The sequence below is a fragment of the Columba livia genome, chromosome 1, assembly GCF_036013475.1.
Source record: "Columba livia isolate bColLiv1 breed racing homer chromosome 1, bColLiv1.pat.W.v2, whole genome shotgun sequence".
Taxonomy (NCBI): Eukaryota; Metazoa; Chordata; class Aves; order Columbiformes; family Columbidae; genus Columba; species Columba livia.
In genome coordinates this window covers 130,961,603-130,988,085 of record NC_088602.1, presented here as the reverse complement: position 1 = coordinate 130,988,085, position 26,483 = coordinate 130,961,603, and the positions used below count along the sequence as shown (strand labels likewise).

The window sequence follows — 26,483 nt, the reverse complement described above, 5'->3', positions numbered from 1 at the left end:
GTTGGGTGCCTGTAGCTTCTGTCCAACTAGTTATAATCTTGTCAAAAAGATATAAGACAGTTTTAATATTGCAAAATAATGAAATATTTTAGTATTTGAAATGCTTTAGCAGTTTAGCTTTTAAAGATTTAATTCTGAACTACCTTACCACATTTGGCTTAGTGATCTAACCTTTGTACTGAGTATAAAATGTCATTGGGCTTCACATACGGATGCTAAGCTGCAGACACCAAACAAGAAAGACAGAAGGCCCAGTCTCAGTTTCAGAGATGAAGAGCAGAAACCAAAGAAGAGACGTCTACATACCTGGACTTCTGTTTCCTGACCAGATCCAGCCTGCTGGCAGTAGACTTCAAAGAAATCAGCCACTCCTTCTTCCACCCACAGCAGAGTCACAGAGGTCTGAGTCTTGTTGACAGCAAACAGTGATTTTGGAGGAGCTGGTTCTGGTTAAGAGAAAATCTCCTTTTATTAAGCTTATCTTTAAGTTTCCAGATGACTGAGAAGAGGAAGCCTTGCACAAATATGAAAGCAGTGCCTGATACCCTTCTGTCTTTCATTTCCTTCAGATAAAGCCTGCCAGTGTAAAGCCCTGCCTCTCATGATGATAAACTGCCACTGTAAAATGGGAAGATGATGAAGTGTCTTGGTTTTCCTTCTGTATTTAAATTGCTCTCTATTTGGACAGCTGGATAATTACTTCACTTCCCTTTTCAACAGAGCCCTTGTTTGATCAGCGTATCCTATTAATAAAATGACATTAGCAGAAGCTCTTGCAGAAGATGGCTGTCCACCTGTTAGCAACACATTTGGCCTGAGAAAGATTTTCTTCACATGGCCAGGCCCAGGAGATGATAAGGAAGCAGATTGCCACAAGCAAAGGCCATCTAGATTTAAATAATTATCACAGAAGAAATATTTAGTCAATTAGCATTTTTAAAAAAAAATCTTGTAGTCTTCTTTATTTTTTCCAGGCTAACATTTAAGGTCTGTTGGATCTACACTGGTTTCAGTTAGCTACAGGTATTTTCTCTCCTCACTGAATGCAGAGGTCCAGATCTCACGAGTCTTCAGTTTATTGCTTTGATTTTTTTACTGTTGTGGCAGATCAACTGACAATGGACAAACACATACAACGGTCTGGCGAGGAGGAGAAAGGTCTGTGATAGGATGGATATGAAGGGTCTCCTTGGAGTGATGGTATCAGAGATACTATGAAACACAGATGGGGCTCTGTACCCCTTGGCCCAGGCCCTGCACGGGGCAGCTTTGGCTGTCCCATCCAGGGCCACCTCCCAGCCCATGAACAGCCATGTCTGGGTGGCAGCAAGCTGTAGGAGGCCATGCTGATCTCCAGTAGAGGCCACCCCTCACTGCAGACCTGCCCAAATGAACTTGAAGTATAGAAAGCACAGAACAACAGCAGGGGAAACCTTGAGAAGCAGGGACCAGATGGAACCTCCTAGGCACAGTGTTACAAGATGTACTTCTTCCCCAAGTTCATTTAAAGACCAGGGCTTGATCCTGATTTTCTTCCTGATGATTTCACACAATAGGTATTGGCAATCTCTAGCCTTCAACGTTTCAGGGATCCTGAGCTCCTTTGGTTTGTTTTCAGAGAATGCTAAGTTTGGGTTTTACATTTCCAGGCTGTTCTCCAGAGTTTTCAGATTTCCTAATCTATGGATGTTTAATGAAAGCTGTCATTCTCAAACACTGACCTGATTCCAAGATCCTGATACACTATATGCAATGCACAATGTACGGCGACATTCGCTCTTATTTTTTCCCTTCACAAATAATTTATCATTCTTATTCTGTGAGATGTCATAGGAGCCTGGATGTGATGTGTATGGTCCACCACAAAAAACTTTTCACAAAGGACTTGCACAAGTGGTTATAGACATTTTGGAAACATATCTGATCCTCAGACAATCAGATCAGTGTTCTAGGGTTGGAGGCTGCCAAGTTTATATTGGCATTAGGGAGATCAGTAAGGATAGCAGGGTAGGCACATTCACATGGCTTCTTCTGTATCACGGGGATTGCAGTGCACATGTTGTCCCAGAACTACATAGGAAAACATCTTTCTCCCTCAATTGCACCCATATATCTGCTCTTGGATTCAGAAACACATTTCATGCCTCACTCCAGGTAAAAAATGGCATCAATTAAAATATGAGGTTTGCATTTGGGCATCATCCCAAGCAAATCCTTTTGCCTCCAGCAAATGGCTTGATTTTTCTGCAAGTGGAAAGTTGCCAGGATGAAGCAAACATCATGGAGGGAAGAATTTTTGGCAGGAATGCTTAAGTGACTGCCAAGTGCTGAGTCGTCTATCACTTAGACTCAGTTCCCACTACTGCTAATTACAACTCCCATTGCTCCCTCAGAAACAGAGAGAAGGAAAACCTCTGGTAAAATATCCTTAGTGTTGTCTATTCAAAGTGAAAACAGGATAAAGAAAAAACAAAACCAAAAAACCCAACTGACAAAAACCCCACACTCAGAAGTCTAGAAGTGATTTATCAAAGTTGAATTAATTGCACCTTCTCATTATTGGTAAAGAAAGAGCAAAACCAAAATAACTATACCAGTTCAATAAGAGCTTGGAAAGAACAAGGAGATACAACTAGGTTGCAGGGTATACAACATGAGTAATTCGTGGCACTTGCGGACCTGTCTGAAAGAGAAAGTTAATTGATATTTTTAAATTCTCCCCTAAAATATTTGGACAATGGCAGTGCAGGGGATATGCTCACCCTCACAATTCCACCCACTCAGTCCTGGGAGCAAATAGCTACATGCATGTAACTCCATGCAGACACAAGTTATGGGGAAAACAGTGGACAGGACTTGCACAGGGAAGAGGAAAATCTATGGAATTTGTCTACATCTTTTAAATATTCCCTTTGGTGAAAAGACCTGGAAGACCTTCAGATTCTTATGGTTCTACTGCTTGTCCCAGCGCTGTTTAAGAGAGTTCAGTAAAAGGTATTGAGAAAGATGAATAGACAATGATTGCTTCAAGTTCTCTAATTCAATTAGAAGTTATGGAGTCCTTTAAATTCACTTCTTTCACTGTTACTCAGGAAAGGTTTATTATGCGTGTAGAGAAGATAATCTAGTTTCAAATTACTAACTCTTCTTTACCCACCCTCACAGTGGAGTTAATGCCTGTAAAAGCAGTTAGGCACGCTTTAAAATTTCACAGTTTTAGGTACCTAAGGCTCAAAAATTCTACATGTGTGCAAATGCGAAGTAAAATCTCTTCAGATATAATGGTATGGTGTCCAGTCTTCCTCACAGGTAAAGGAAGACATTAGGCAGAAAGATATATTTTAAAGTCCTACCTAAAGGATGAAGTTCTGAAGTATTTTTTGTTTGTTCATTTCTTTGAGTAGATTACAAATATATTTCTCTTAGAATGATGCTGGTTTCCACAGCAATGAATCTGGTTGGTTTTGTAAAGAGTACTGTCACTGCTTAGTATTTAAGGGTACATTTTTGGCATTGGAAGATTATGGAGATAACCATGGAGAGAGCAGAGGAGACAGGAAATCAGACCAGGTAGCAGAGTACAGATCCAGAAACTGGCTTGTCAAAAACAAGGAAGGTTTTTCTTTGAATTGAAAGGTTTGGCTGTGAAGCCTGACTCACTGTTCTCAAAACATACCCGTGTTCATTATCTTAGGAAAGCAAATACGAAGCAAAGTTGTTCTCCCAGAGAGGCATCAAGCGATTTCCACTCTCCTACTTCCACTTACAATCAGATTCTCCCACTCTTGGTCCTCTTGAGTAATACTATTTTAGGAGAGCAGCTTCACATATGGGAATGAGACAATCTTCACAGCAAGTTGAGGTGAAAATTATAGCTTTGCAAAAGAAATGTGGTCACAGGTACATGACAGTGAAACAAAGAAAATGCTGAGTCTGCTGACAGAGTTACTTTTACAGTTAAATGAGAGAAGGAGTGTGTTTATAATTTACAAACAAGCCTTTCTTACCCAATTTCACAAGCTGGGTCACGGAAGTATTGCTCCCTCTTTCAGTACAAGCAGTTACTGAAAGGTTGTAAATGTCTCCTGGAGGCAAGCTCAACACTGCAGTCATCACATTGCGTGTTACCTACAATAATTAACAACACCAACTGTTAAATATGACACAAATCAGATATCCTTCTTGCAAAATTAGTATGGTCACTTAATACACTACAAAGGAAGTTCTGTGCATCACAGCAGATATCTTCTACATACTCTAGACTTGCTACATGAGCCAGTTCCCACTGACACCAACAGTGGGAAGCTGTAATGCTCACCAGAATATGACAATGCAGAGAGAAGACAATCTTAAGCTGTATTTTCTGTATGACCAGTGAAAATTTAAAGAAGAAACTCTCCCTCACACCAATAAGAGTTCTCTTGCATCTAGATTTTTTGAGTTGTGCAAAAAGTTAACCAAACCACGTATGAGTCCATTGCGATGTTAGAGGAATTTAAATAAGATCAGATATCTCTGAGAAGAATACGCAGGGCACATATAGGCAAGACTTTCTATATCCTAAGAATCTGCAAATTAAATCTAGCTGGGCAGGTCTAACACCTACCTGGAGACCTGTTGACTTGATAATAGACCTCAGGGCATAACTTCAGTCATCTGCAAGTTTCTAACCACCTATGATCCAAAACTGAGCTTCAAAACATTTTGAATAACTTCTTCCTGTTATTTTAAGGGTAAGCTCCCCATTTCTCCAGGGTCATGGAGGAGGATGTAGAACTCAGCTACTGCAACAGACTGTTTTCAGAGCATTTATAGACTACCTGACAAAGGGCACAATCAGGAATCTCATGCTGGTTTTCATAATCACTTAATTTTCAGGCTGATGTTTTTAGTTCCAAGAGGGACAGACAGTTCTGAATAAAGACTAACAGGACTATGTACATCATTTTCACCACTTCTCTAAAAACTATCATCTTCTAGAGAGTCTTGGAAAGTACACAAACAGCAGGAAGAAAAATGCCATCATTGCCCATTTATTTTAACAATCCCACAAAAAATTGACCATAACAACAATCTTAACAATCTTAGTAAATCAGATAAAGAGATTACAATATAGTATGGTTTTTAAAGGAAATAATTTCTGAAAGTGACTAAACAGAGCTTAAGAGAACAGGCACACCCTGATGCTTGCAAGCATGCACCTATATTTACGGGTATGAGCAGGACCACAACAGGTTGTTGCAGGAATTTCCTAAAGAATTCTTTATGGGTTCCCCCGTTCTGAAAATAATATAAAGACAAATGTTTCTAAAGACATTACCTGAGCAACTAGAGATAAATGAAGATGTCCCTGAAGACTGTGAAGATCCCTTCCAACCCAAACTATTTTACGATTCTATGATTCCTAAAGCTTGGAAGTTTGAATTGCAGATATACTCTGTTGTTAATACCCTCTGGTTTTAATCTTCTGTTTAAGCTAAAATTACATATTCAGTATTAATTTTAATTTAATGTAGTAGTCAACCTTTATATTTACTTAATTCAAGGTTTTCATATTCAATGAAGTTGAATGGCATAGAAATCAGATTTTTCCTGGAAGAATAATAACATTACAGAGAACATGACTTCGGGAAGGAAGAGAGGAGAGGGATATCACAGCACAATTTTTTTAGAGTTCCATTGTTAGAATATTTTATTTGTAGGAAAAAAAAAAAAAAAGTTTAGTATTCTTCCTTGTTTGAAAAAAAGATAAAAACATTGGAAGTTCCTGCTGTTCAGAAATGTCATGTTTTTGAACAGTTTTACTAATCATGTAATTAGATTAATGCTGCAAGAAGCTCCAGATGGGTGCACTCCTACAGCCACTAGGAATCCAATGAAAGCTACTGTGCTTCATAAAAATCCAAACAGAAAGTTGTGCTTATGCTGAAAATCCACTCTTAATTCAGCATCTGTGGAGTTTTCAGCTGTAGAAGAGAAACCTTTCCCTTTGAAAAAGACCGGACACTTTCTCCCTGACAAAGATTAAAAAATCAGTAGCAGTGTAAAAGAGAGTCACAAGCCACAGGCTATATGGAGCATCATTCCTGGCTGCAAACATTGGTGCACTGCAGTGCTCCACCACTGTTTCAAATATTTCTCACTGTATGTCCAGGGGCTGCTTTCACGCTTCAGCTTAAACATGTGTTTCAGTAACTTTGTGCAGCATGACTTTAATTCATAATTGGAAACTCCAGATTTCCTTTTCTAAGTGATTTTAAAATATGCTCGAAGAGTTCAAGAGGATATGCCGACAACATGTCTTAACATCCGGCAAGTTTCCTAGAAAGTGCACACATTCTGGGTGAAATTCTTGTCCCCTCAGTTAGTGGAACTTGTGTTCAAACACAAAATGAAAAGCACCTAATTTATCTGTTTGATAAAGTCAGAACATGGGAAGTGACAGTACCTGGTCTCAATTAAGCAAACGAAAAAAATCAGCCAGTAGTGTCGTCTGGTTATTATTAAGTACAAATTGAAAAGACCATGTCTGTTCACCAAAAAATACCCGTTATGTTTTACTGTCTGCAGCTCAGAAGTTTATAAGCTATGTTAAAATTCTCACCTAAATTAACAACACTTTTGCTGGATCACCACAGAATCATTTTGTCCCCTGACCGTTGTGAGAGTCTGAGTGTTTAGAAGTGCACACTAACACTGTGAAACAATTTTAACTGAATGGGCTTCTACCAATCTTAATGATACAAACTTATCAACTCAGCTAAAAAACAAATCAAAACAAAACAAAACAAAAAAAAACAAACAATGAAAACGCCAAAAAAACACAAGAACACACATACACAAAAAAGATAAATGAGCGACACCTTCTCCATGCATACTTACACTCTTTTTGATTTTTTTCTTTCCTTCTGCAATGACCATCCAATGTAGCATCCTGGAATGTGAAAGATCAGTACCATCTCCTCCATAGGTCCAGGTGACATACAAAAGGTGGTTGTAATATTCTACAGAGGTAATCCTGGGCGCCACTGGTGCTGAAAAAAGGTGTCAAATGTGTTACAGACAGGGTCTACCACAATTGATTACCAAGCCTAATAAAAACTTCTGCAGGATACTGTTGGGAAGAGAGTAACACAAAGACAGCAGAAAAGAATTAATAAAAGCATCTGCACTTGAGGACTAGCAGAAAGAAATAAAAACTGGCATTTGACCTGGGAAATACTAGGAACAAATACACAGAATCACAGAATCACAGAATGTAGTCCAATCCCCCTGCTGGAGCAGGAACACCTAGATGAGGTTACACAGGAAGGCATCCAGGAAGGTCTTAAATGCCTCCAGAGAAGGAGACTCCACAACCTCCCTGGGCAGCCTGTTCCAGTGCTCTGGCACCCTCACTGAGAACATTTCTGTCTGCAATCTTTCAGATTAAAAAAAAAAAAAAATGAAGCTATTGGCTGATACAGGCCATTTTTTGGGTCATTGTTTATAAGTGGAATTTGGTCAAGTTAAAAGCCTCAAATATTGCTTCACTGTGCTGTAGCACTCAAAAAAATGACAGTCAGTGAGAAATAAAGAAGACTTGTCACAATTAATAATTTGGATAGCTTTTCCACAGGAAAAAAACTATCTTCTCTCCACTACACTTGCATCTTCCTAGGAGGAAAAGCTCGAAACCTTCAGTTTTCCAAAGAACATCTTTTTGCATGAACAGTTATGGCCACCACCACAGAAGGCAGCTGTCAGCAGATGGCCATCTAGTCTACAGGCATATGATAGCTACATTATCAGGCATCAGGTGAAGCAGCTGTACTCCATCCTCTTCCTCCACACACCCAGCTCCTCCCTGTTGCTGTCCCCTGCACTGCACAGCTCCAGCTGCCCCAGCACAGCCCTGTCACCCTTTTCAATGGCCTGTCTTGCACTGGAGCTGCCAGCAAGTTCTTGGCTCCTTGAGCAGCCCAAGTGGAAAGACAGCAACCTCCAGAGTAACGCCTCCTAAAACAAGTATTTAAGATGAGTAAGAGAAGTACCTCCTGGAGGTGCCCCTCTGTTACTGCAGAGGAAGCATAGTTGATCAGGTCACCTTAATTGCCGAATTTGGAGGTGTGAGTCCCCAATTAGGATTTAAGTTAAAATGGAGTGGAGACCCAAAATGTAAGCTAGAGATCAGTAAAGATCACAACCCCCTCTCAAAGTGATATCAGTTGGATAACCTGGATGAAACAGTGAAATGTACAATTCTGTGTGCTTGGTAGGTTTCTTAGGAGCACCATATGGAAAATGGTACGGATTGACTGATTTTCCTCTGCATGAGCCCCGTTTTGCCCAGAGTGTTTGTACAAAGGCAGCTCAGATGTGGCTGCCTGGTGATTGGGGCCCTTCCTACCGCGCTCCTTGGCAGAACCCTGGTGCCAGCAGCAGAGATGAAATGCAAGATGGACTTGGAGTCTGGATCTGTTTGATGGGGCCACAAGATGTCACTGTTACTTTCACAAAGGCTTCTGTGACTTCCGCATTGAGATGCCTTAGCAAACAGATTTACTGAAGTAATGGCTGAGGACAGCAGCAAATATATTGCACAGACAATTTAAAGCCATTTAGAAACGTTTAGTAAGACTACTCCCTCAAGTTAATCTTGAAAATGCCCTTTTATGCTGCTGAGAGGAAGCAAGCTTATTTAGTACGAAATCTTTAAAGTAATGCTTCTTTTAACTTCTGAAGTTCCCAGTCTGTCCTTACACAGGGACTGTGTATTCCTTACACTTTAAAGTCATGACTGGCATGAATCCTATACATTAATAATAATTTCCTCCTATATCTAAATATTGATGACATGCTTTCTTTCTTAATGTTCACACAGCTGTTTGCTTCAGGTATCTGGCAATGAACATGCAGAATATGTGAAATGAGACTAAGGGCCAGGGCTTGCTTGTTCAACTCCCCTAGCACTATATTCCACTGGGAGCTGAGTGGCACAGAGAGGCTGTAGGAATTTAACTCCTGTTGCTGACCCAAAGTGACAATGGAAAGCATTCACCTCACCACCAGCAGCTTCACAAGGACAGACGTGGTGATACTCACCAACACTAACAGCCTGTCTTTCTTACTCTCTTTTCTTTTCTAAAGCTAAAAGCATTCTTATTGTAAAAGAAAATGTTGGTGGTCTGAAGTGCTTATGATTGTCTTAATCCAGCTGTTTACAGCATGTGGCATTAAAAACTCATTAGTCACCACAGCAACACTGGTAGTGAGTGACACAACCTCTCCCTGTGTTAAAACAACCGCATACAACTGTTGCTGCAGGAGCCTGAGAGAACAAATGCTGGTTTTGATAAGTCTCTGGGCTCCCCCAAATCTTCCCCGTTCTCCTGGGGACACGTGAACAATTGTCATGGGAGAGAGGCCTATATCATATGATCTCTTCTAATATTCTTTTCCTTCTAGGTATTGCAGTTCAGTAAAGCCCCAGCCTAGTTATAGACACCACAGGAGCAGTGGGATCCTGCGTTAGGGAAATGGTTTGTCTGCCCTGAGCTTGCTGCAAGGTGTGGTCCCAAACTGTCAGATGATCCCTCTGCTTTGTTTTAAAAAATCAAGCTTATGTTCCAGTTGCAGAGGTTGGCTTTCTAGTTGTCCTTTCTAGGCTGTCCTGTCAAGAAAACGACAAAACTTCTATTTAGTTTTTCAAAATGTTTCTGTTTGCTTGTTTGGTTTGGATGTATTTTTTGTTTCAATGCCTGGCAATCCCTGCAGGAGAGGTAGGGTTGCTCAGAATGATACAGAATGGAATCAAATGCTCCATAAAACCATCTATTCCTTCTCTGGAAAGAAAGAGGCTGACGGTGATAAAGAACTCTGCAGACCCCTGGTAACTTGAAAGAGTGAAAAGGCAGCACCCACTTGGGAGAGATATTTCAAACCTGCAGACATGAAAAACTGGCATGCTACTTTCTTGCAAGCTAGCCTGACAGCAGTCCCTGGACAAAGCTGAAGAGATTTCAAGTAATAAGGCAATCAGAGGACAGGAGCATATGTAATACTCACAATCAATGGTGATCATCTATTAACAAGCATTTGGAATTTGATCAAATCAGATTTCTTTAAGACTCTTCCCTTAAAGTGCTGTGATCTGGCTCATGGCTATTTAACATTTTAATCAAAAGCACCACTGATGAACCATGCAAGTAACATGGCAACTTGCATGGGAGTGGAGGTTTTGGACAGGGCTGTGATTTGTATTATTGGCCCCTATGCTGGGCCTGTTAAAATGAAATTATTTTCGAAGTGCCAGGTGCATGGTTGAGTCTTTAGGAAAACAGCATGCAGACAGCACTTCCCAGATGATAAATTATGGAAAGCAGCTACCTTAGGAAGGAGTCAGAAGCCACAGAATAAAAGCGAATCAACACAGACCTGCAGTGTGATGCCACAGCAAATGCAATCATCTAGATGCACGAACAGGAGAGGATTGAATAGAGAGTTGATTTTGCCTCTCTAGGAGTATTCAGCAAGCTGATATTACACTTTCAGTTTTCATGTACTTTGGTAAAGACGATAAAAATCAAAGAGGCAGAGTGGGGAAAAAGTAACATGAAAAAATGCCTTACTGTGAGAGCACCTGAAGAGTTCAATGGAAGCAATTTATCAACAGGAAGGAGTGAAACTGAATTCTGTATAGAGGGGAAAAAAGCTTTGTGTCTTTTCAGTCAATAAGAGAAAACTGTAGCAAGAATTATGGACTGGATATTAAAACTAGAAAAATTCAGATCACAAGCAAGGATAAACCTTTGATAATAAGAGGAATTGGTAAAACTTTGCAATGGATATGTTCTGGATATTTTACTTAAGACCAGATGACCTTTTTGAAGAGAGGTTTTGCCAATGATGATTTTATCTAAGAGATTCATCTATTTCTGATTTTTATCTACATCTGCTAGTTAAGGAGTTGGTCTGTTTTTCATCTAACAGCAGTCTTTCCCCATATAGAGACCCAGACTGACCCGACGATGGCTTATATTTTACAACAATCTTAATATCCCTAATTTCTGCTGCAGGTTTCTACAGACATAATATTAAGTATGAGGGCCCCACTGGAACACTTCCACTATAAAACGCTGAACCTGGTACCCAAATCAGTTGGAAAAGACATTTCTCCCTTCATACAGCAGCAAACAGCTGGAAAATTTGGTCCTTACAGTGTTACAGAAAAGTTGATTGATTCCTAAGGACAACCAATATCCCTGGAGACCCTTCACAGGGCACCAGTGGGTGCTTTGAGTTTCTGATACATTGGAGAAAGGTCAGAATTTCTCATTATTTAGTGCTTTCAATCACCTTCTGCAAGGTGAGCTAAATAGTGGTGTATAAAAGCAAAATGATTCAATAAGGAAATTGGCTTAACCAGCTTGGATGCTAGGAACGTGTGGCAAGGCACTAAAAGGACCTTTTGTATGCTGTTCCCTCTACGCTAATCTATTTGACACATTGAAGATTCAAACCCAAAGTATTTGACAGGAGACAACAGAGTGTGTTAAATGCAAGGCCAGTCCCAAGTGGTAAAGGGCAATCCATGTGGTTATATCAATTTACTGCAGTTGAGAATCTGGATTATGAATGATTTGCCAGCACCACAGTTTCCCAAGGCCAGTCTACCCAGTGTAGGTGCAGTGCCTTGATCAGAGGAGTACCCTTCTCTCCTTACTGTGGGAAAGAAAAAACAACAACAACAACAACAAACAAACAGACCACAACAACAAAAAGAACCAAAACCAGACAAAACCAACAACAACAAAACCACAAAACCCAACAGCAGAAAAGGAAAGCTAGAGGACAAGAACAATGTGCTACTGAACTTGGTCTGTCTAGGAGTGCATAACGCTACTTTGTGTTAGCTAAGGTACAGTCATGGTCTGATCTCTGGATTACTGGGAATGGGGAAAAGGAGGAAAAAGCACCTGTAAACATTGAAAAGATATGGAAAAATGTTTCACAATATTACCAAACCTAAGAATTCAGATTACTTATTTACCTATTAACTGCTTAATGTATAAAACATACAGCGTCATAAAAGACAAGCAGGATGACTGCTCTTGCTGGAGCCATGCATTCAGCTGATGGAAAGGACTGGAACAGAGTAATCAAACACTGGGCTTTACGTAGGAAAATTACAGATATTCATTTAAAGCAGTCCTCAGAGCTTTCCTTAAATAAAATGAAACACACAAAAAAATCCCACTTATCTGTTAAATACCCTAACTCACAGTATGTGAAGGTGAAATGCAACATCTAAGTCAGATCTTCTCAGCAATTCCACAGTCTTTTCAGGTGGCTGTTTACCTGTTATGAAGCTGATGGTGGAACTGTCACAGCAGCTCATCTCTGGGTCTCCCCAAGTCACCATGGTGACCCGGAAATTGTAATACCAAGCAGGCAGCAGGTTAGCTATTCTCTGTAAAGTGACGAAAGACAAACAGCATCTCAGGACAAAATTCACTAACATGAGGCGTGACTTATAAAACATGACAATATTTATAAATCTAGTGCCTACACATGGGACCATTTTACTGAGCTCCTACTCCTTACTCCAGTGGAAACCTCTCTATTTTAGGATTTCAATTTATCTGTGTAGTGAGAGCAAACGCAGTTGTGGTGGCTCTGCTCTCATCCATGTGCACATGGTCCCAGGTCCTGCGCACCATGAGGACCTCTCATTGACTTCCAGGGTGGCAGGAATGATTCCTGCAGAGTGATTTTCCATTGCAGAATTCTGATTTGGTGAAGGCAGAATATTGACCTGGAAAATGTAGGCATTTCTGTTTCAATTAAACAGAGTTCAAGGATAAATTAGAAACAATGTTTCTGACTCAGATATTGTCACTTCAAAAGACTTATTTTTTCCAATTTCCAAAGTGTATTTCACTTTGTATTATCACTTCTTATAAATGAAATATGAAACATGAATGACTTATGAAACAAATTATATATAAATACAAATGAGATATGAATGAGGTATGAAATGCAACATATTTCATATTATAATATCGTATGTGATATTTAAGTTAAAATTCAAATACTTCCAATGTCATCACAAAACACTTCAGTTATTTAATCTTATGTTTAAATGAAAAGCGTCATAATACTTTTAACATTCAAAATAAAAGTAAACAAATAATGAAAACTTTCAACAAATTAGAAACTGCTATTTTTACAAACCTCTGCTGTTTGCAGTGGCCTTTTTTTTTGTCATCCTTAAACATTTGCAACAGTAAGGGACAATATAATCTCATTTTCTAATAAATCACATTAATTCTGAAAGATGGCATTACTTCTAAGATGACTAGGATGACTCAGATATTAATCTAATTGTGCTGAGTCATGGTTATAAGCTATTAATTACTCATTTGGTAAGTTATTTTTTTTAAATTTCCCTGGTGATTTACGTGCTAGATTTACAGTCACGTACCCAATTACAGTTAAGATGCTGTAGCCAAAATGACTCCACAAATGTTATTATGCAAATTGATTACAGTAAATCACTGTGGCTCTCAGAAGCAGCAAAAGTTATTGCTATCCTTTTTGCATACTCATAACTTTCTCAGAAACTAATTGCAGCTAAAATTGCTTGGTGTTTCGTGCTACAGCAAAGTCTGAATAAAATCTGTTCACCTTCTCTAGGAAATAATGAAAAGGAAAAAGAAAATTTCACTTTATTTCTGCAAAGATATGTGTGCGTATATGTGTTTTTCTAGAGACCAGTCTCCACCTAGCTGAAATCTTAGCATAAGTCTTTGTAGTGTCAGAAACATGAAGGTTATTTTCACAAGAGCATCTCTGCAGTTAAGCTTTTCAAATGGCATACTTCATGTCTAGCTTGCAAGCCCCAAGTCCGTATTATCAATATTTATTATGTTGATAGGGCTTTGGACTACTCCTCCCAAGGAGAAGATGAAATTTTCGAAGTCTAGACTGGCAAACTGACCCACAAACTGAAGGTGCCTCCGGACTTGCTGAACATGCCCATTTGTCAACAAAAAAGAGGCTCATCTCTTATCTCAGCACTCTGCTTAAAACTCAGCATGCTTCAGCTGGCATTCCCTTACTTTAGAACAGAAAACGCCTCTAGCGTCCTGGCCATTTTCTCTGCTTTGCCTGGAAAAATGTGTCAGGTTTAGAGGCATATATACATATTCATGGGTGAAAGGCTGTGCAAAAATATGTCACCAGGTTCCAGGGCCACACAGCCATGGGAAAGCAATAGTCAGTAATGGTCACTTTACCACGGAGGCAGTTAAGGAGACAGTTGCTGCTATTTCATAGTAGGTGGTCCACTCAGAGGTCATCGTTGATGGGTTGAAGTAAAACATTTCTACAACGTACTTCCTGAACACCCCAAGGAAAGGTCTGTTCCAGCTCAAAACCACAGCAGTAGGTCCCAAAGGGTAAAGCGTCAGATCCTTTATTCCAGTGGGCACTATAAACCAGAAATTGTGGTTAATAATGTGTGTGTTATCAGATATTCTTTATTTTTATATAAAACCTTTCCTTAACCAAGTTCTACCTATTTCTGGTTTGTTCCTGACTTTAATTTCGAAGAGCTTCCTTATCACAAGCAGACAATTTTTTCAGCATTTGTTCTCCAGTTTGTTATATCTACTTTTTCAGAAATGACTACAGGCTACTTTGTTTTGGCTGCTTAGCTTGAGATGAAGTTCAGGGCTTTATATTTTAAAAATAGAGGGTTACATTCTAGTTTGAAAATCAGGTTCTTTAGGAGATACTTCAAGTTGGTCAAAAACAAAAGCATCAAAATCCATAACACTTCAAGAAGATAAAGACTACAAGAAATATCAGTTTTTATGTCTATCCTTCCCTGAGGAATCTAAAGGTACTCTCATGTACTGCTACTCTTGCCTCACAGATGATGACACTGAGAAAGTGGAGTCAAGTGATTTGAAAAATGTCAGCTTCCGCAACCCTCACTTGTCTGGAAAGCAATTATTCTTCATTACTTAACTGAGGCTACTCAAATAAGTACTTTGCTAACATTTGCAAGAGTTGCATGGCCCCAGCTATTGCACACTGGGCCAGAGCCAAGACCAGCACCCTGATTACTTCAGCCCATGTTAACACGATTGCCTTTCCTTTCATAAATCATTTATCACATTTTTTCTTTGCTTTCTCTAAAGTCTTAATAACCACCAGTAAAAGTGAGGCTTAGGATAAACATGGTGAGAACTGAACACTTTTTAAGGTGTATTTTACCTTATTTCAGTTTAATTCATCATTAAACACTACTGATAATTTCATATAACTGTTTTGCAATTCTACTATTTTCGTGTCAAATTCAAGATACTGTTATGAAATTAAAACACATATGACTGTGGTTTTACTCCATAAAAAAACATCCCCTTTGTAATAAGAAACCTATGAGGTGTTTTGTTTAGAAACTGATTGCCTTTTTGAGTTTAGTGAGAATCTTTTCTGGTTGTGGGGCCACACAAAAGTGGAGAAAATGAAGGAACTTATTTACTTTGGGAATATATTATTTTACTTTCTCCAGTGAAAACAGAATTGTGCATATTTCTGAAGTAACTACAGCAAGAAACAAAAGTAAAAGCATTTGTAAAAAATGTCCAGTGATAGAGACAATACTAATAAATCATATATATTTTTACTATTTTTTCCTTTGCTGAAATATACCATACTCGCTTTTCAGATTTTATTCTGATCCAATTTATGAAAATATATAAGGAGATATTGCCTAGAATGAAAAGGCTCTTACCATATTCACTAGTCCACATATTTTCTTTCATTTAAGTGTTCAATTCTTAACAGGTTAACTTTGTGGTTTTTTGTTTCACTTTCTTCCCTACACCACAGAGAGGAAGCGGAACAAACAACACTGAAGACCTCTAGCTTTCAGCCACCTGTTCTCACACAATGCAGACTATTTGTCAAAAGGAGAAGCTAGGTGACTCTGGTTAGATATACCTTTGCAAGTGCAACTCTATACATTGAATGTTTTTCTCTTTGCCCTTTCTCATCCTAATATGTTTTGTTAAAGTGTTAACCTTAAGAAAATAAATGTTACTGAAACTAAAAGATACTAAATTCTATCCTAAGGGACTCTTTATTTAGGAGCCTTGTGGAATCCTGAATTAGAGGCATGGAGGCAGTAGCTCTGCCTGTTGGCCATAAAACCACATTCTTGAAAATGTTACTTTCAGTGTCAGAGGGTTTGTCTTATCCTAGTTCTCAAAGCAGACAACATCAAGATCCAAAGCATACACAAGTGAAGCTGGTGATGGTCATGTAGTACTGTAGGTGATAAGCTAGCTCTCCTGACTCTTAGCACTGTGGCCTTCAGACTGGGACTCATTACATCCTTCATAAAGCACATGTGCAACAAAGGTCTTCACACACTTCATCAGATACTGGGAACGAATCACCTCCAGAAAGTGCCCACATCTCTCCATGCACCACAGCTGGCTGCATCTGAGTGAGGTGACTCCCACCCTAAATTACATAGACCATAAGCACTACTAGAGACCAACATATATTCAGGTATCCAAGGGTGAAGACAGTTCTTTCCATGGGGCACTCTGTGTGAATCCTGGCCATAGAGGCTGTCTAGTTAGGTTTGGTAATAACATTTAAACATGAAATATATATCTGCCACTGAAGGAGAATTTTCCCCACATCAGTAAGGGACTAGACAATACAAGAAAAACATTCTCAATAAGCATTTGTTACATTTGAAATAACTAACATGACAATTTTGTACTTCTCCATGGGCTCAAGGACTTAATGAATATGCTACACATATTTAAAAAGAAAACAAGACAAAGACATTTCAAACAGTAGATGCAGGGGTTACCAATGGAAAATGTAACTGGATCTGAAGGCGGTCCAACCAATGGTCCTTTCCGTAAGTAAACCACAACTTGGTACTGGGCACCAGGGACAAGATTTTCAATGAGGCTGCTGCTCGAATTTACCTAATATGAGGGGAACACATTGGATATGAAGTATTTTCTTGGTTAATGAAAATAATATTGAGGCTGTACTTGAACTACTCCAGTTACAAAAGGCATCAGCGGCTAACCCTCCATTTATTAAGCAAATGGCAAAACTATGGAACTGGTCAGGACTGACTTGACAAACTACCTGACTCAGAAAATCACACCTGGCCTGCTGCATAAGGCCAGCTATCACACTGCAGACCCACTCTATCTTACTCTCAAAGTTTATTGAAATATTCAGGCTGCATTATTCATATTCAGGTGACGTTATTCAGTCTGGAGTGTTTAGAACATGTATTTTCAAAAAAAGCCTGAGGCTTTTCATCGTCCAACTGATTCATCTGCAGCTATGTGAGCTGAAGGCAACGTTATGGGAAAGTTTTCTTCTGAATCCATGTGTTAAGTGACTGCACAGTGAAATCAGAGAGGAATTACTCTTTCACCTCCCCTGCACAGCACTACAAAACCTGACTAATGGACATTGTGATTTTTCGTTTCAGTTTGAAACATCACCATTAACATTTCTGCTGTGCCACATCAGGATTCAGTCAGAGTTGGAGGCAGAATGCCTGACTGAATGATTCCTGGTCTGATACAATATGATAAACCTTATCTCCTGAATAGCCAGCTAACAGCAAATGCACAGAGTGGCTTTGAGGAAAGGACTTCATGCACCCTTTGTAGAACTGCAGACTGATATTTCCTAATATTTTTTTTGCAACATTTCCAAAGTCTCTATAGCAGCCACATTTGCACTGGTGTTTTATTGCAATGCCAGCACAGATTTAGTGAAGAAGGGAATTTGTCTTTAATAGTGGCTTCGGAAAGCTAAAATACTTTTAAATCATGCACAATGGCGGAAATGGATAGAACTCTGCACTGAATTTTGCCCTTTTCAGCTTGTCAAGGAGAATTCAAACCAACAGACAATAATTCCAGATATAATAAGCTGATAAAATTTGATTAGAGGTGGTGTGAATATTTCTAATGACAAATAACTGTATTTAGATATTTCTACCCACTTGCAATAAGCATGAATTTACTTTTACAGATATGTTATTTATTCACAGATTAGCTTTAGGTTCTATTTTTTTTTTTTTTTAGTTTGTAGATTAATCTTGTATTATTTACTTTAATAATATAATGTATATAATCTGTGGTTCATAATCATGTATTGTATTGTTCTGCTTCCTGATGTAATGACTGCACTTTTAATAAATGAAAGAAAAATAACTCAAGATTACAAGCTGATTCTGAAAAACAATTCTCAAATTGCCATCTAAAGACACTTCCAAATGTTCATAGTCATTCTTGGAATAAAACTTAAAACACTTTGACAAAGTTTCATTTTAAAAGACATTTTTAAAGGATGCAGACTCTCTGTATTAACTTGCAGGGCTAATCAAAAAGTGGAAGGAGATGAGGATTTACTGGAAAAGTTAACTGTATCCTTCCATTCCCATGGGTGAGCTAAGTGTGCAGCAGGACGGACAGCACTACTGTCCTTTGCAGACCCCTCCATCACACACATTTAGGGAGCCAGACAGGAGTTGTGGCACTGCTCAGAAAACAAACTCATCAGCATCTTGGTAAGGTAACTGAGATGAGGGCTAAAAATCTCTTTCTAATTGAAGCTTCATGCCATTGGTCCATCATAGCCACAGGATCTGATGTAGTCTTCCCATACAGCAGCCGTAAAGAATTGTTGTCCATCCAAATCACAGGTGGTCTGAATTACTGTTTACTTCCCAGTCCTGACATCTTTTTTTATGGGTGAAAAGAAAATCTGACTTCTGACCACCTTTAAACTTCCAGAAAGTTTAGAGCTGGGTTCTCTATTCATATGTAGAATATCTAAGAAAGAATTTAAGCTAGTTTGATGATAATAATGCAAGTCAATACTTTGCTTAATACAAATGGATTACAGCATATGTCTAAGTGTTATTATGATATGGCACCATTTTGCCTACAACCACAAAATTGTCTCAAAGGGTACAAGATAACTCGTAAGTTTGAATAAAGGATTGGCCACAGTAAGTCCAGCAGAAATGAAGTTTTAACGCTACTATGGTTTAGTGCACACATTCATTCCTGAATGCTGTGCTCTCCTCTCCACTCTGCATCAGCTGTGTTACTGTAGATTGCAGAAGGGAGCAACCTACCATTGTGCTTTGCAGTCCTGAGCCTGACAATGCCCTTGGGCACAGCAATCCCAAATAGTACAATGATTAGCAGTTTTTTCCTGTATTTGAAAAGGCTTCAGCTTCTGCCCCTTACCTCAGTGCAGTAGTGTTTCTCAAGCCTTTGACTTTCCTTTTGTTTCTGGCAGGTCAGGGAGACCACAGACACAATGGTGTTGTTGGTGTTGCTCTCTTGCGATGCTGTCCAAGATGTCAGAGCAGTAGTGGAGCTCAGCACTGTCACAGTCACGTGCTGGGGTTTTTCAGTGAGCTCTTCTATCCATTCACCTGTGGGGCCTGGACATGTCCCAGAAGTGAGCAAGCCACTCTACGCATTTGAGGCACATATGTCAAAATACCCTTCATTCATGGGATTATTTACTATTAGTGAAAGAAGCTGGACTGACAGCTGTCCATCTCCACAGCCCACAGGCAGTGAAGACGGCAGCCCCTAGGGAACAGCCTGTGGCTTATGCTGTTTCACCTGTATCACAGTATGTTTGGGATTGGAAGGGACCTCAAAAGATCATCTAGTCCAATCCCCCTGCTGGAGCAGGAACGTCTAGGTGAGGTCACACAGGAACATGTCCAGGTGGGTTTTGAATGTCTCCAGAGAAGGAGACTCCACAACCTCCCTGGGCAGCCTGTTCCAGTGCTCTGTCACCCTTACTGAGAAGAAGTTTTGAAGGAGCTGGTGGAGGTGATCACCAAGCCATTTTCCATCATTTATCAGCAGTCCTGGCTAACAGGGAGGTCCCAGTTGACTGGAAGTTGGTAAATGTGACACTCATCTACAAGAAGTGCTGGAAGGAGAACGTGGGGAATTACAGGCTTGTCAGTCTGACCTTAGTGCTAGGGAACATCATGAAGCAGATCATCCTGAGTACTATCACATGGCACACACAGGACACCAAGTAATCAGGCCCAGTCACAGCATGGGTTTATGAAAGGTAGATCCTGCTTGACCAACTTCATCTCCTCCTATGACAAGCTGACCCACTTAGTGGATGAGGGAAAGGCTGTGCATGTTGTGTACCTGGACTTCAGTAAAGCCTTTGACACCATTTCCCACGGCATTCTCCTGGAGAAACTGACAGTTCATGGCTTGAATGGGTGCATTCTTTGCTGGGTAAAGAACTGGCTGGAGAGTTGGGCCCAAAGAGTTGTGGTGAACGGAGCCAAATCCAGTTGGTGGCTGGTCACAAGTGGTGTTCCCCAAGGCTCAGTGTTGGGGCCAATTCTGTTTAATTTCTTTATCAATGACCTGGATGAGGAGATTGAGTGCACCCTCAGTAAGTTTGCAGAGAACACCAAGTTGGGTAGGAGTGTTGATCTGCTGGAGGGTAGGAAGGTTCCACAGAGGGATCCAGACTAGCTGGATCATTGGGCTGAGGCCATTTGTATGAGGTTTAGTAAGGCCAAGTACCGAATCCTGCACTTGGGTCACAACAACCCCATGCAACGCTACAGGCTTGGGGAAGAGTGGTTAGAAAGATGCCTGGTGGGAAAGGATCTGAGGGTGTTGATTGACAGCCATCTGAATATGAGCCAGCAGTGTGCCCAGGTGGCCAAAAAGGCCAACAGCATCCTGGCTTGTATCAGGAATAGTGTGGTCAGCAGGACTAAAGAAGTGATTGTGCCACTGTACTTAGCACTGCTGAGGCACCACCTTGAATCCAGTGTTCAGTTTTGGGCCCCTCACTACAAGAAAGACCTTGATATGCTGGAGAGAGTTCAGAGAAGGGCAACGAAGCTGGTGAGGGGTCTGGAGCACAAGTCTGATGAGGAGCGGCTGAGGGAACTGGGGCTGTTTAGCCTGGAGAAAAGGAGGCTGAGGGGAGACCTCATTGCTGTCTACAACTCCCTGAAAGGAGGTTGTAACATGGAGGGTGTTGGTCTCTTCTCCCAGGTAGTAAGTGAGAGGATGAGAGGAAATGGCCTCAAGCTGCACAAGGGGAGGTTTATATTGGATATCAGGAAAAAATTCTTCACAGAAAAGGTTGTGAAGCACTGGAACAGGCTTCCCAGGGAAGTGGTGGAGTCACCATCCCTGGAGGTGTTTAAAAGGAGTATAGATGAGGTTCTTAAGAACACGGTTTAGTGCCAGAGTTAGTTTATGGTTAGACTCAATGATCTTGAGGGTCTCTTCCAAACGAAATGATTCTGTGATTCTACAGAGTTTAACCTAAAGAGTATTTGTAGACATCTCAGATTTGACATACAACCAGAAAAACATATAAAATCTATCTAAAATACTAAGGATCTTGTGTTTGACAGAATAAATAAGAAAACTGTCAAGAATCTTCATTTGGTTCTAAAAGCTTGCAGAACTGAGAGATAAAAGCCAAAACCCCAAACATTCTCATGTGTTACATGTAAAATGAAAGTATAATTTCATTCCTGTAATATCTTAATAATTTATACCCAATGAAATTCAATTTCATCCTTAATCTAGAAATCTATACACTTACACTCTGGATTAACAATTTCTCATTTCTCTCAGGTTTCTGTCCTCAGCAGACTTCATGGAGGACACTATTACATATTGTTTAATGGAAATAAGTCACACCTTGTAAAATGGAAAAATATTGGGTACGAAAAGCAATACTGCACAATTTATTTGTTGTACTTCTATACTTATATATACTTATATGCTTTCCATATAATGATGCTGTCTAACAACTATTCCTAAAGAAAAGCAGAAGACAGTGAAATTACAAAAGCAGAGACCATTTCTCTCATGTGCTGTTTCTTCTTTCCTCTTTATTTTCCAAGTATTTTTTTCTTTAAACCATAAAGTTATTAAAAACATAGGAGTGATAGTGGAATTCAGACACATGCAGTCAAACATTATGATGAATTTAAGCCTAAATAGTTAGTAAATGTAATGTAATGTAAATGTTATGAGCTACTAAAGACACATTTTTTGTTAGTAATGTACTTAATGAGTAAATTTCCTTTTCATGTAGCGGTCTTAGCTACTGTGGCTCGTTGCAACATTCATGACTTGGGGGAGACACTATCCTCCCACATGTAATATTGTGTGCTGCTGCAAGTATTCCCCTATTCTCATTGTATGGGCATTTTGTAGGCTATATCTATTTCCTTTTGTAGAAAAAGGTACAAAGATAACCAAAGCCATTAGAAGGATAATAATGTGAATTCACAAACACCTATCTCACTTGCTGATCTAATTGTCAGTTATGGTGTTACTTTACACAGTCTTATTGCTTTGTCTTTTACCAAATCTTCAGTTAAGAAACCCTAGGATTCTACAGGGAAATAATAAATTACTTTTTCTCCTCTGAATTCAGCAGGTTGAAATATTATATTTCATCTAGTGTAATTCGTCCCGTGTTCTCTCAGAGACCATGTAATTTCAGAATTCACTGTTTAATTGTGTAATTCCCACACTCTCAGCCTGAGATGCCCTTCGTCCCTAATCTGGCACATAATGCCTCCAGGAGTAATGAAGTTAAGTATTTTCAAGAATCTCTATAGCCACCAATTTAATTATTGGAATTAAATCCTCTCTTTGAAAGATGCAAGTGGAGAACCTGTTTCAGTGAGCCAGTTCTGAACATTAGACAATGCCTCTCTCAAATATGTCACCTGCTTTCAGTTCTTAGCTCTACTAAGCACGATGAGGGCCCATCCAGGTAGGATATAATGTTTAACATATTTGCACTCTAATTCCTTCTCTGACACAGGAAATTCCAGAAGACCAGACTCTTCTAATCCTGCAGCAGATGCCATAGCTGCCATAGTGGTCAAACTCTCTACATTAAAGTTATACTGATCTTGCAGAAAATGACCAATTTGTTGAGATACTTACTGATGTAAAAGCTAAGGTTTTTTTCTGATTGACTTCCCCGAACTTCGCAAGAGCCAGAGGAGCTAAATGTCGTTACAGACAACTTATATTTTCCTGGTTCTTTCAGTTCAGCAACAAATTTGTGAATGTCCTCACTTACTGTCAAAAATTCTGTGGAGTTCTCTAAATCAGAGAGAAAAAAAGAAGTGTGAATTAATTGAAATTTGAAAGGTTCCAGCCACTGAGAAAATTATTTATATCAGAAATGCTAATACTGTTTCTGTTGTGGGATTAAAAGGTAACCAAAAGGAATGAATGTGGGCAGTTTTATTTCTTGCCATCAGCACAAGTGTAATTAATGACCAAGGTTGCAGTATAGGTGTAGAGGAACAATAAACTCAGGCCAAATTTTCATTCCATAGAAGGGATGATGAAATAAGGTTGCCATGACTGTTCAAGCGAAAACCAGCATAGCATGGAAGAAAAGGAGCTTCCAACTTTCTATCTACCGCATTCTTACTCTGCAAAAAGTATTCCCCTCAGTGTGGCAAGGCTTATGAAAACTGCTCCTCAGAAAATAAAATCCATTTGCATAAAACAGAAAATCTTTGAGCAACACGGATATTTTCTTGTAGCTCCATTACCTGAAAAGTCTCACCATTCTCCACCACAGCCTCCTTGTGGCCTAAGGAATATATTTGGTAGCTCTCCTCTGAAACAACTGTTAGTCTGAATCTAGACTATCTTTTCTGCATGCCCCTTCCAGTCAAGGTCCCCCTGAGAACCTTTCTCAGTGGCAGACAAAAGTAGTACATCATATAATGTACCTTCTTTGTCTCAAATTTCTGCCAGCTCATTTCTCCTGTCTCTGATACAAGAAAGGATTTACGATAGCTGCAGTGTAAACTCTGTGGCAATATGTACAACTGTATAAATCTTGTTTGACAACAGAGAATTTATGATTTAGCCATCCTCCCTTAGTTTTCTGATGCCCAGGCAGAACTAGATGCTATTCAATGCAAGAAACTTCTCAAGAAATTCTGCAGATCTAACAAAGTGCTCTGAGGAGACAGCCCACCAATGGAATTACAGAAAAGATGTATGTAAAGGGTATAAGAATCTGTTTTACCTTCTCTTTCAATATTGATATGGAAACCATCAAATGCAGTGGGTGGCCTTGGTGGTAACCAGGTCAGCACCATTTGTACAGGAAGGAAGGAAGGGGGCTCTGGCATGAGTTTTCCAGATGTGTTGACATCATTTGCCTTGTAACCACGGGAAACTGCATTGACAAACTCCTCTTCACCATCTGATGACTCAGCTTCATTAGACCACCAGTATGGCTGCGATGTGGTTTCATACTCAGTGCTGTTATAGCGGTAGTCCAGCCAGGCTGCAGATGTGTTTGGTGTGGGAATTTCAGGTGGGTTGTCAGAAAAATGGCTAAGCTTTTCTTTCCTTATGATTTCTTGTGGTGCCATGAATGATTCTTCTGCAAAATTCCCACTGTTCTCTTCCCAGTTGTTTCTGTTGATTGGCACAATCTGAACAGAAATGTTTCGAGGTGGGTAAGGAACTAAAAAAGAAACAAGAGTTAGTCTTTTAATAGGTTCTTTTAAAGGTTCTGTGCACTTTTACAATGTGTTATTTCCCCAGAAAAATACAAGGCAGAAAAACAATGCATTTAGGGATATTTTAAAATAAGTTGTTCTTCTTAAGATTCTACCTTCTCTTACATATAGCAAAAGTGATTCTAGTGGGATCAAGATGAGTGTAAATTCACAGAAGAATCACGATTCAAGAATAACAAGAAGGAAAACAGATGTGAAGTCACAGTAAATCAGATTTCAGTGTTATTACAGCAGCAAGGCTACTCGCGTGTGAATCTGTAACAGTTGACCTTTATCTATTTTCTTGTGGACTTCCAGAAAGATATTGATCATGGAAAAAAAACTGAAAAACTTATGCTAAATTAATATACGGCATAGCTCATATTTAAAAAGGATGACCTTCACATTGCTGTAGGGCTTTTCAGGTGCTTTTAGCAGCCACCTTTTCACAAGCACTAAATATCAGTTTAAATTTTAATATTTGTGAAAGCTTGGTCTTAAGATTTGGGGCTCCAGAAGACAAGATTCTGGCATGCCAGAAAATTACTTCAACTAATGCCAAGAGGTGAACACACAGCATTTTGTCTTCCTTACTTTAACTAATCGTCTGTCTGCCCTTACACACGCTAAGAGCAAGTAGACTCTGCAAACAATTTTGACAGGCACCTTTAAAACTAGCACCTTACAACACACTAATTTGTTCATATCCCCTGTCCCAGCCATGGCCACTGGTACAAAACCAGACACTACAATGTTATAGTTCATGCAAACAATAAGTGATGGAAAGGTAGTATGAAAGAAAAATGTGATCCTGATGGTTGCATTCTTATGGTTCAATAACTATACTTAGGTTCCTAAAACCAGAACTCATTTGGCATCAGTTGGCTTTGCTCTGTCCAAGGCAATGGACCAACGTCAGTGTATTCATGTGAAGATTTGGCCTTTTGATTCTGTCCCTGGTTCATTTCACTTTGGACCCTGGAAAATGTCTGTGGTCCAACAGATTAACAGGAAAGTTTTGGGCACCATCGCAGGACCAAGCTAAATTAGTTCTGGACCCTGAACAAATGCAATTTTCAGCCCTTGTAACATTGCTGTCTTGGAAATTAAAAGTTTATGCTTCAGGGCATTAACTGGCTGCCAAGTGGGGCAACTATGACATTCTTCTTCTCTGTGATAAAAGACTGCACAATGAGGAAGGCCTTCTCCAACAATTTAGCTATGATTCACTGTGCAAGGAGACAGACCAATATAGATAGATCAATAGTCTGCTCAGTGAGGCTATTCCTGTGGCTTAAAAATTAATTCCTAGCACAAGGCCTAGGAGATCTCATGTGAAGTAGAATTTATTTTCTAAGAGTCAAGCTTTATAATAGAAACACTTGTGCAAATTTCACTTTGCACTGTATTATACACATAAACCTATGTATTAGCTGCAGCATCCTCCTCCCATGCTCCTGGCCAGGAGCAGCTCCCACGACTGCTCCCACACACACCTTCCTCTCTGTAGGATCAAATCCCTACCCACAGCAGAAAGGAAAGCAGCCAGACAAACTCAGAGCAAATGGCACGTAATAATTTTCTTCACCTGTTCTGTGCTGTTTGGGCTCATGCTGCACCCCACTGTATTCTACCAGCGTGCTTTTGTTGAAGGTTGCTTCTGATACCAACTGAAAGGTGATGTTACTGTAGCATATACCTGGTAGCCAGTGGTTGAAAACTGTTTTACCTTTAAAGAAATCTGCAGGTTTAAAGAGAAAAGAAGAAAGGAAAAAGAGGAAAATGCATCAAATGTTCAATTTCCAATAATGCAACTGCACATGCTGAACTGGCAGTGTTTCATATATGTAAACAT

General features: G+C 39.6%; 1 protein-coding gene across 1 annotated transcript in view; it reads right to left on the bottom strand.

The window, feature by feature from the left end:
* PTPRO (protein tyrosine phosphatase receptor type O) overlaps positions 1–26,483 on the bottom strand; it is a 156,239-nt gene that overhangs the window by 30,135 nt on the left and 99,621 nt on the right. The window contains 10 exon segments of the mRNA XM_065030093.1: positions 307–446; positions 4,008–4,128; positions 6,883–7,034; positions 12,340–12,451; positions 14,280–14,473; positions 16,880–17,000; positions 19,302–19,501; positions 23,040–23,201; positions 24,148–24,594; positions 26,217–26,369. Coding sequence (XP_064886165.1) covers positions 307–446; positions 4,008–4,128; positions 6,883–7,034; positions 12,340–12,451; positions 14,280–14,473; positions 16,880–17,000; positions 19,302–19,501; positions 23,040–23,201; positions 24,148–24,594; positions 26,217–26,369 — 1,802 coding nt within the window.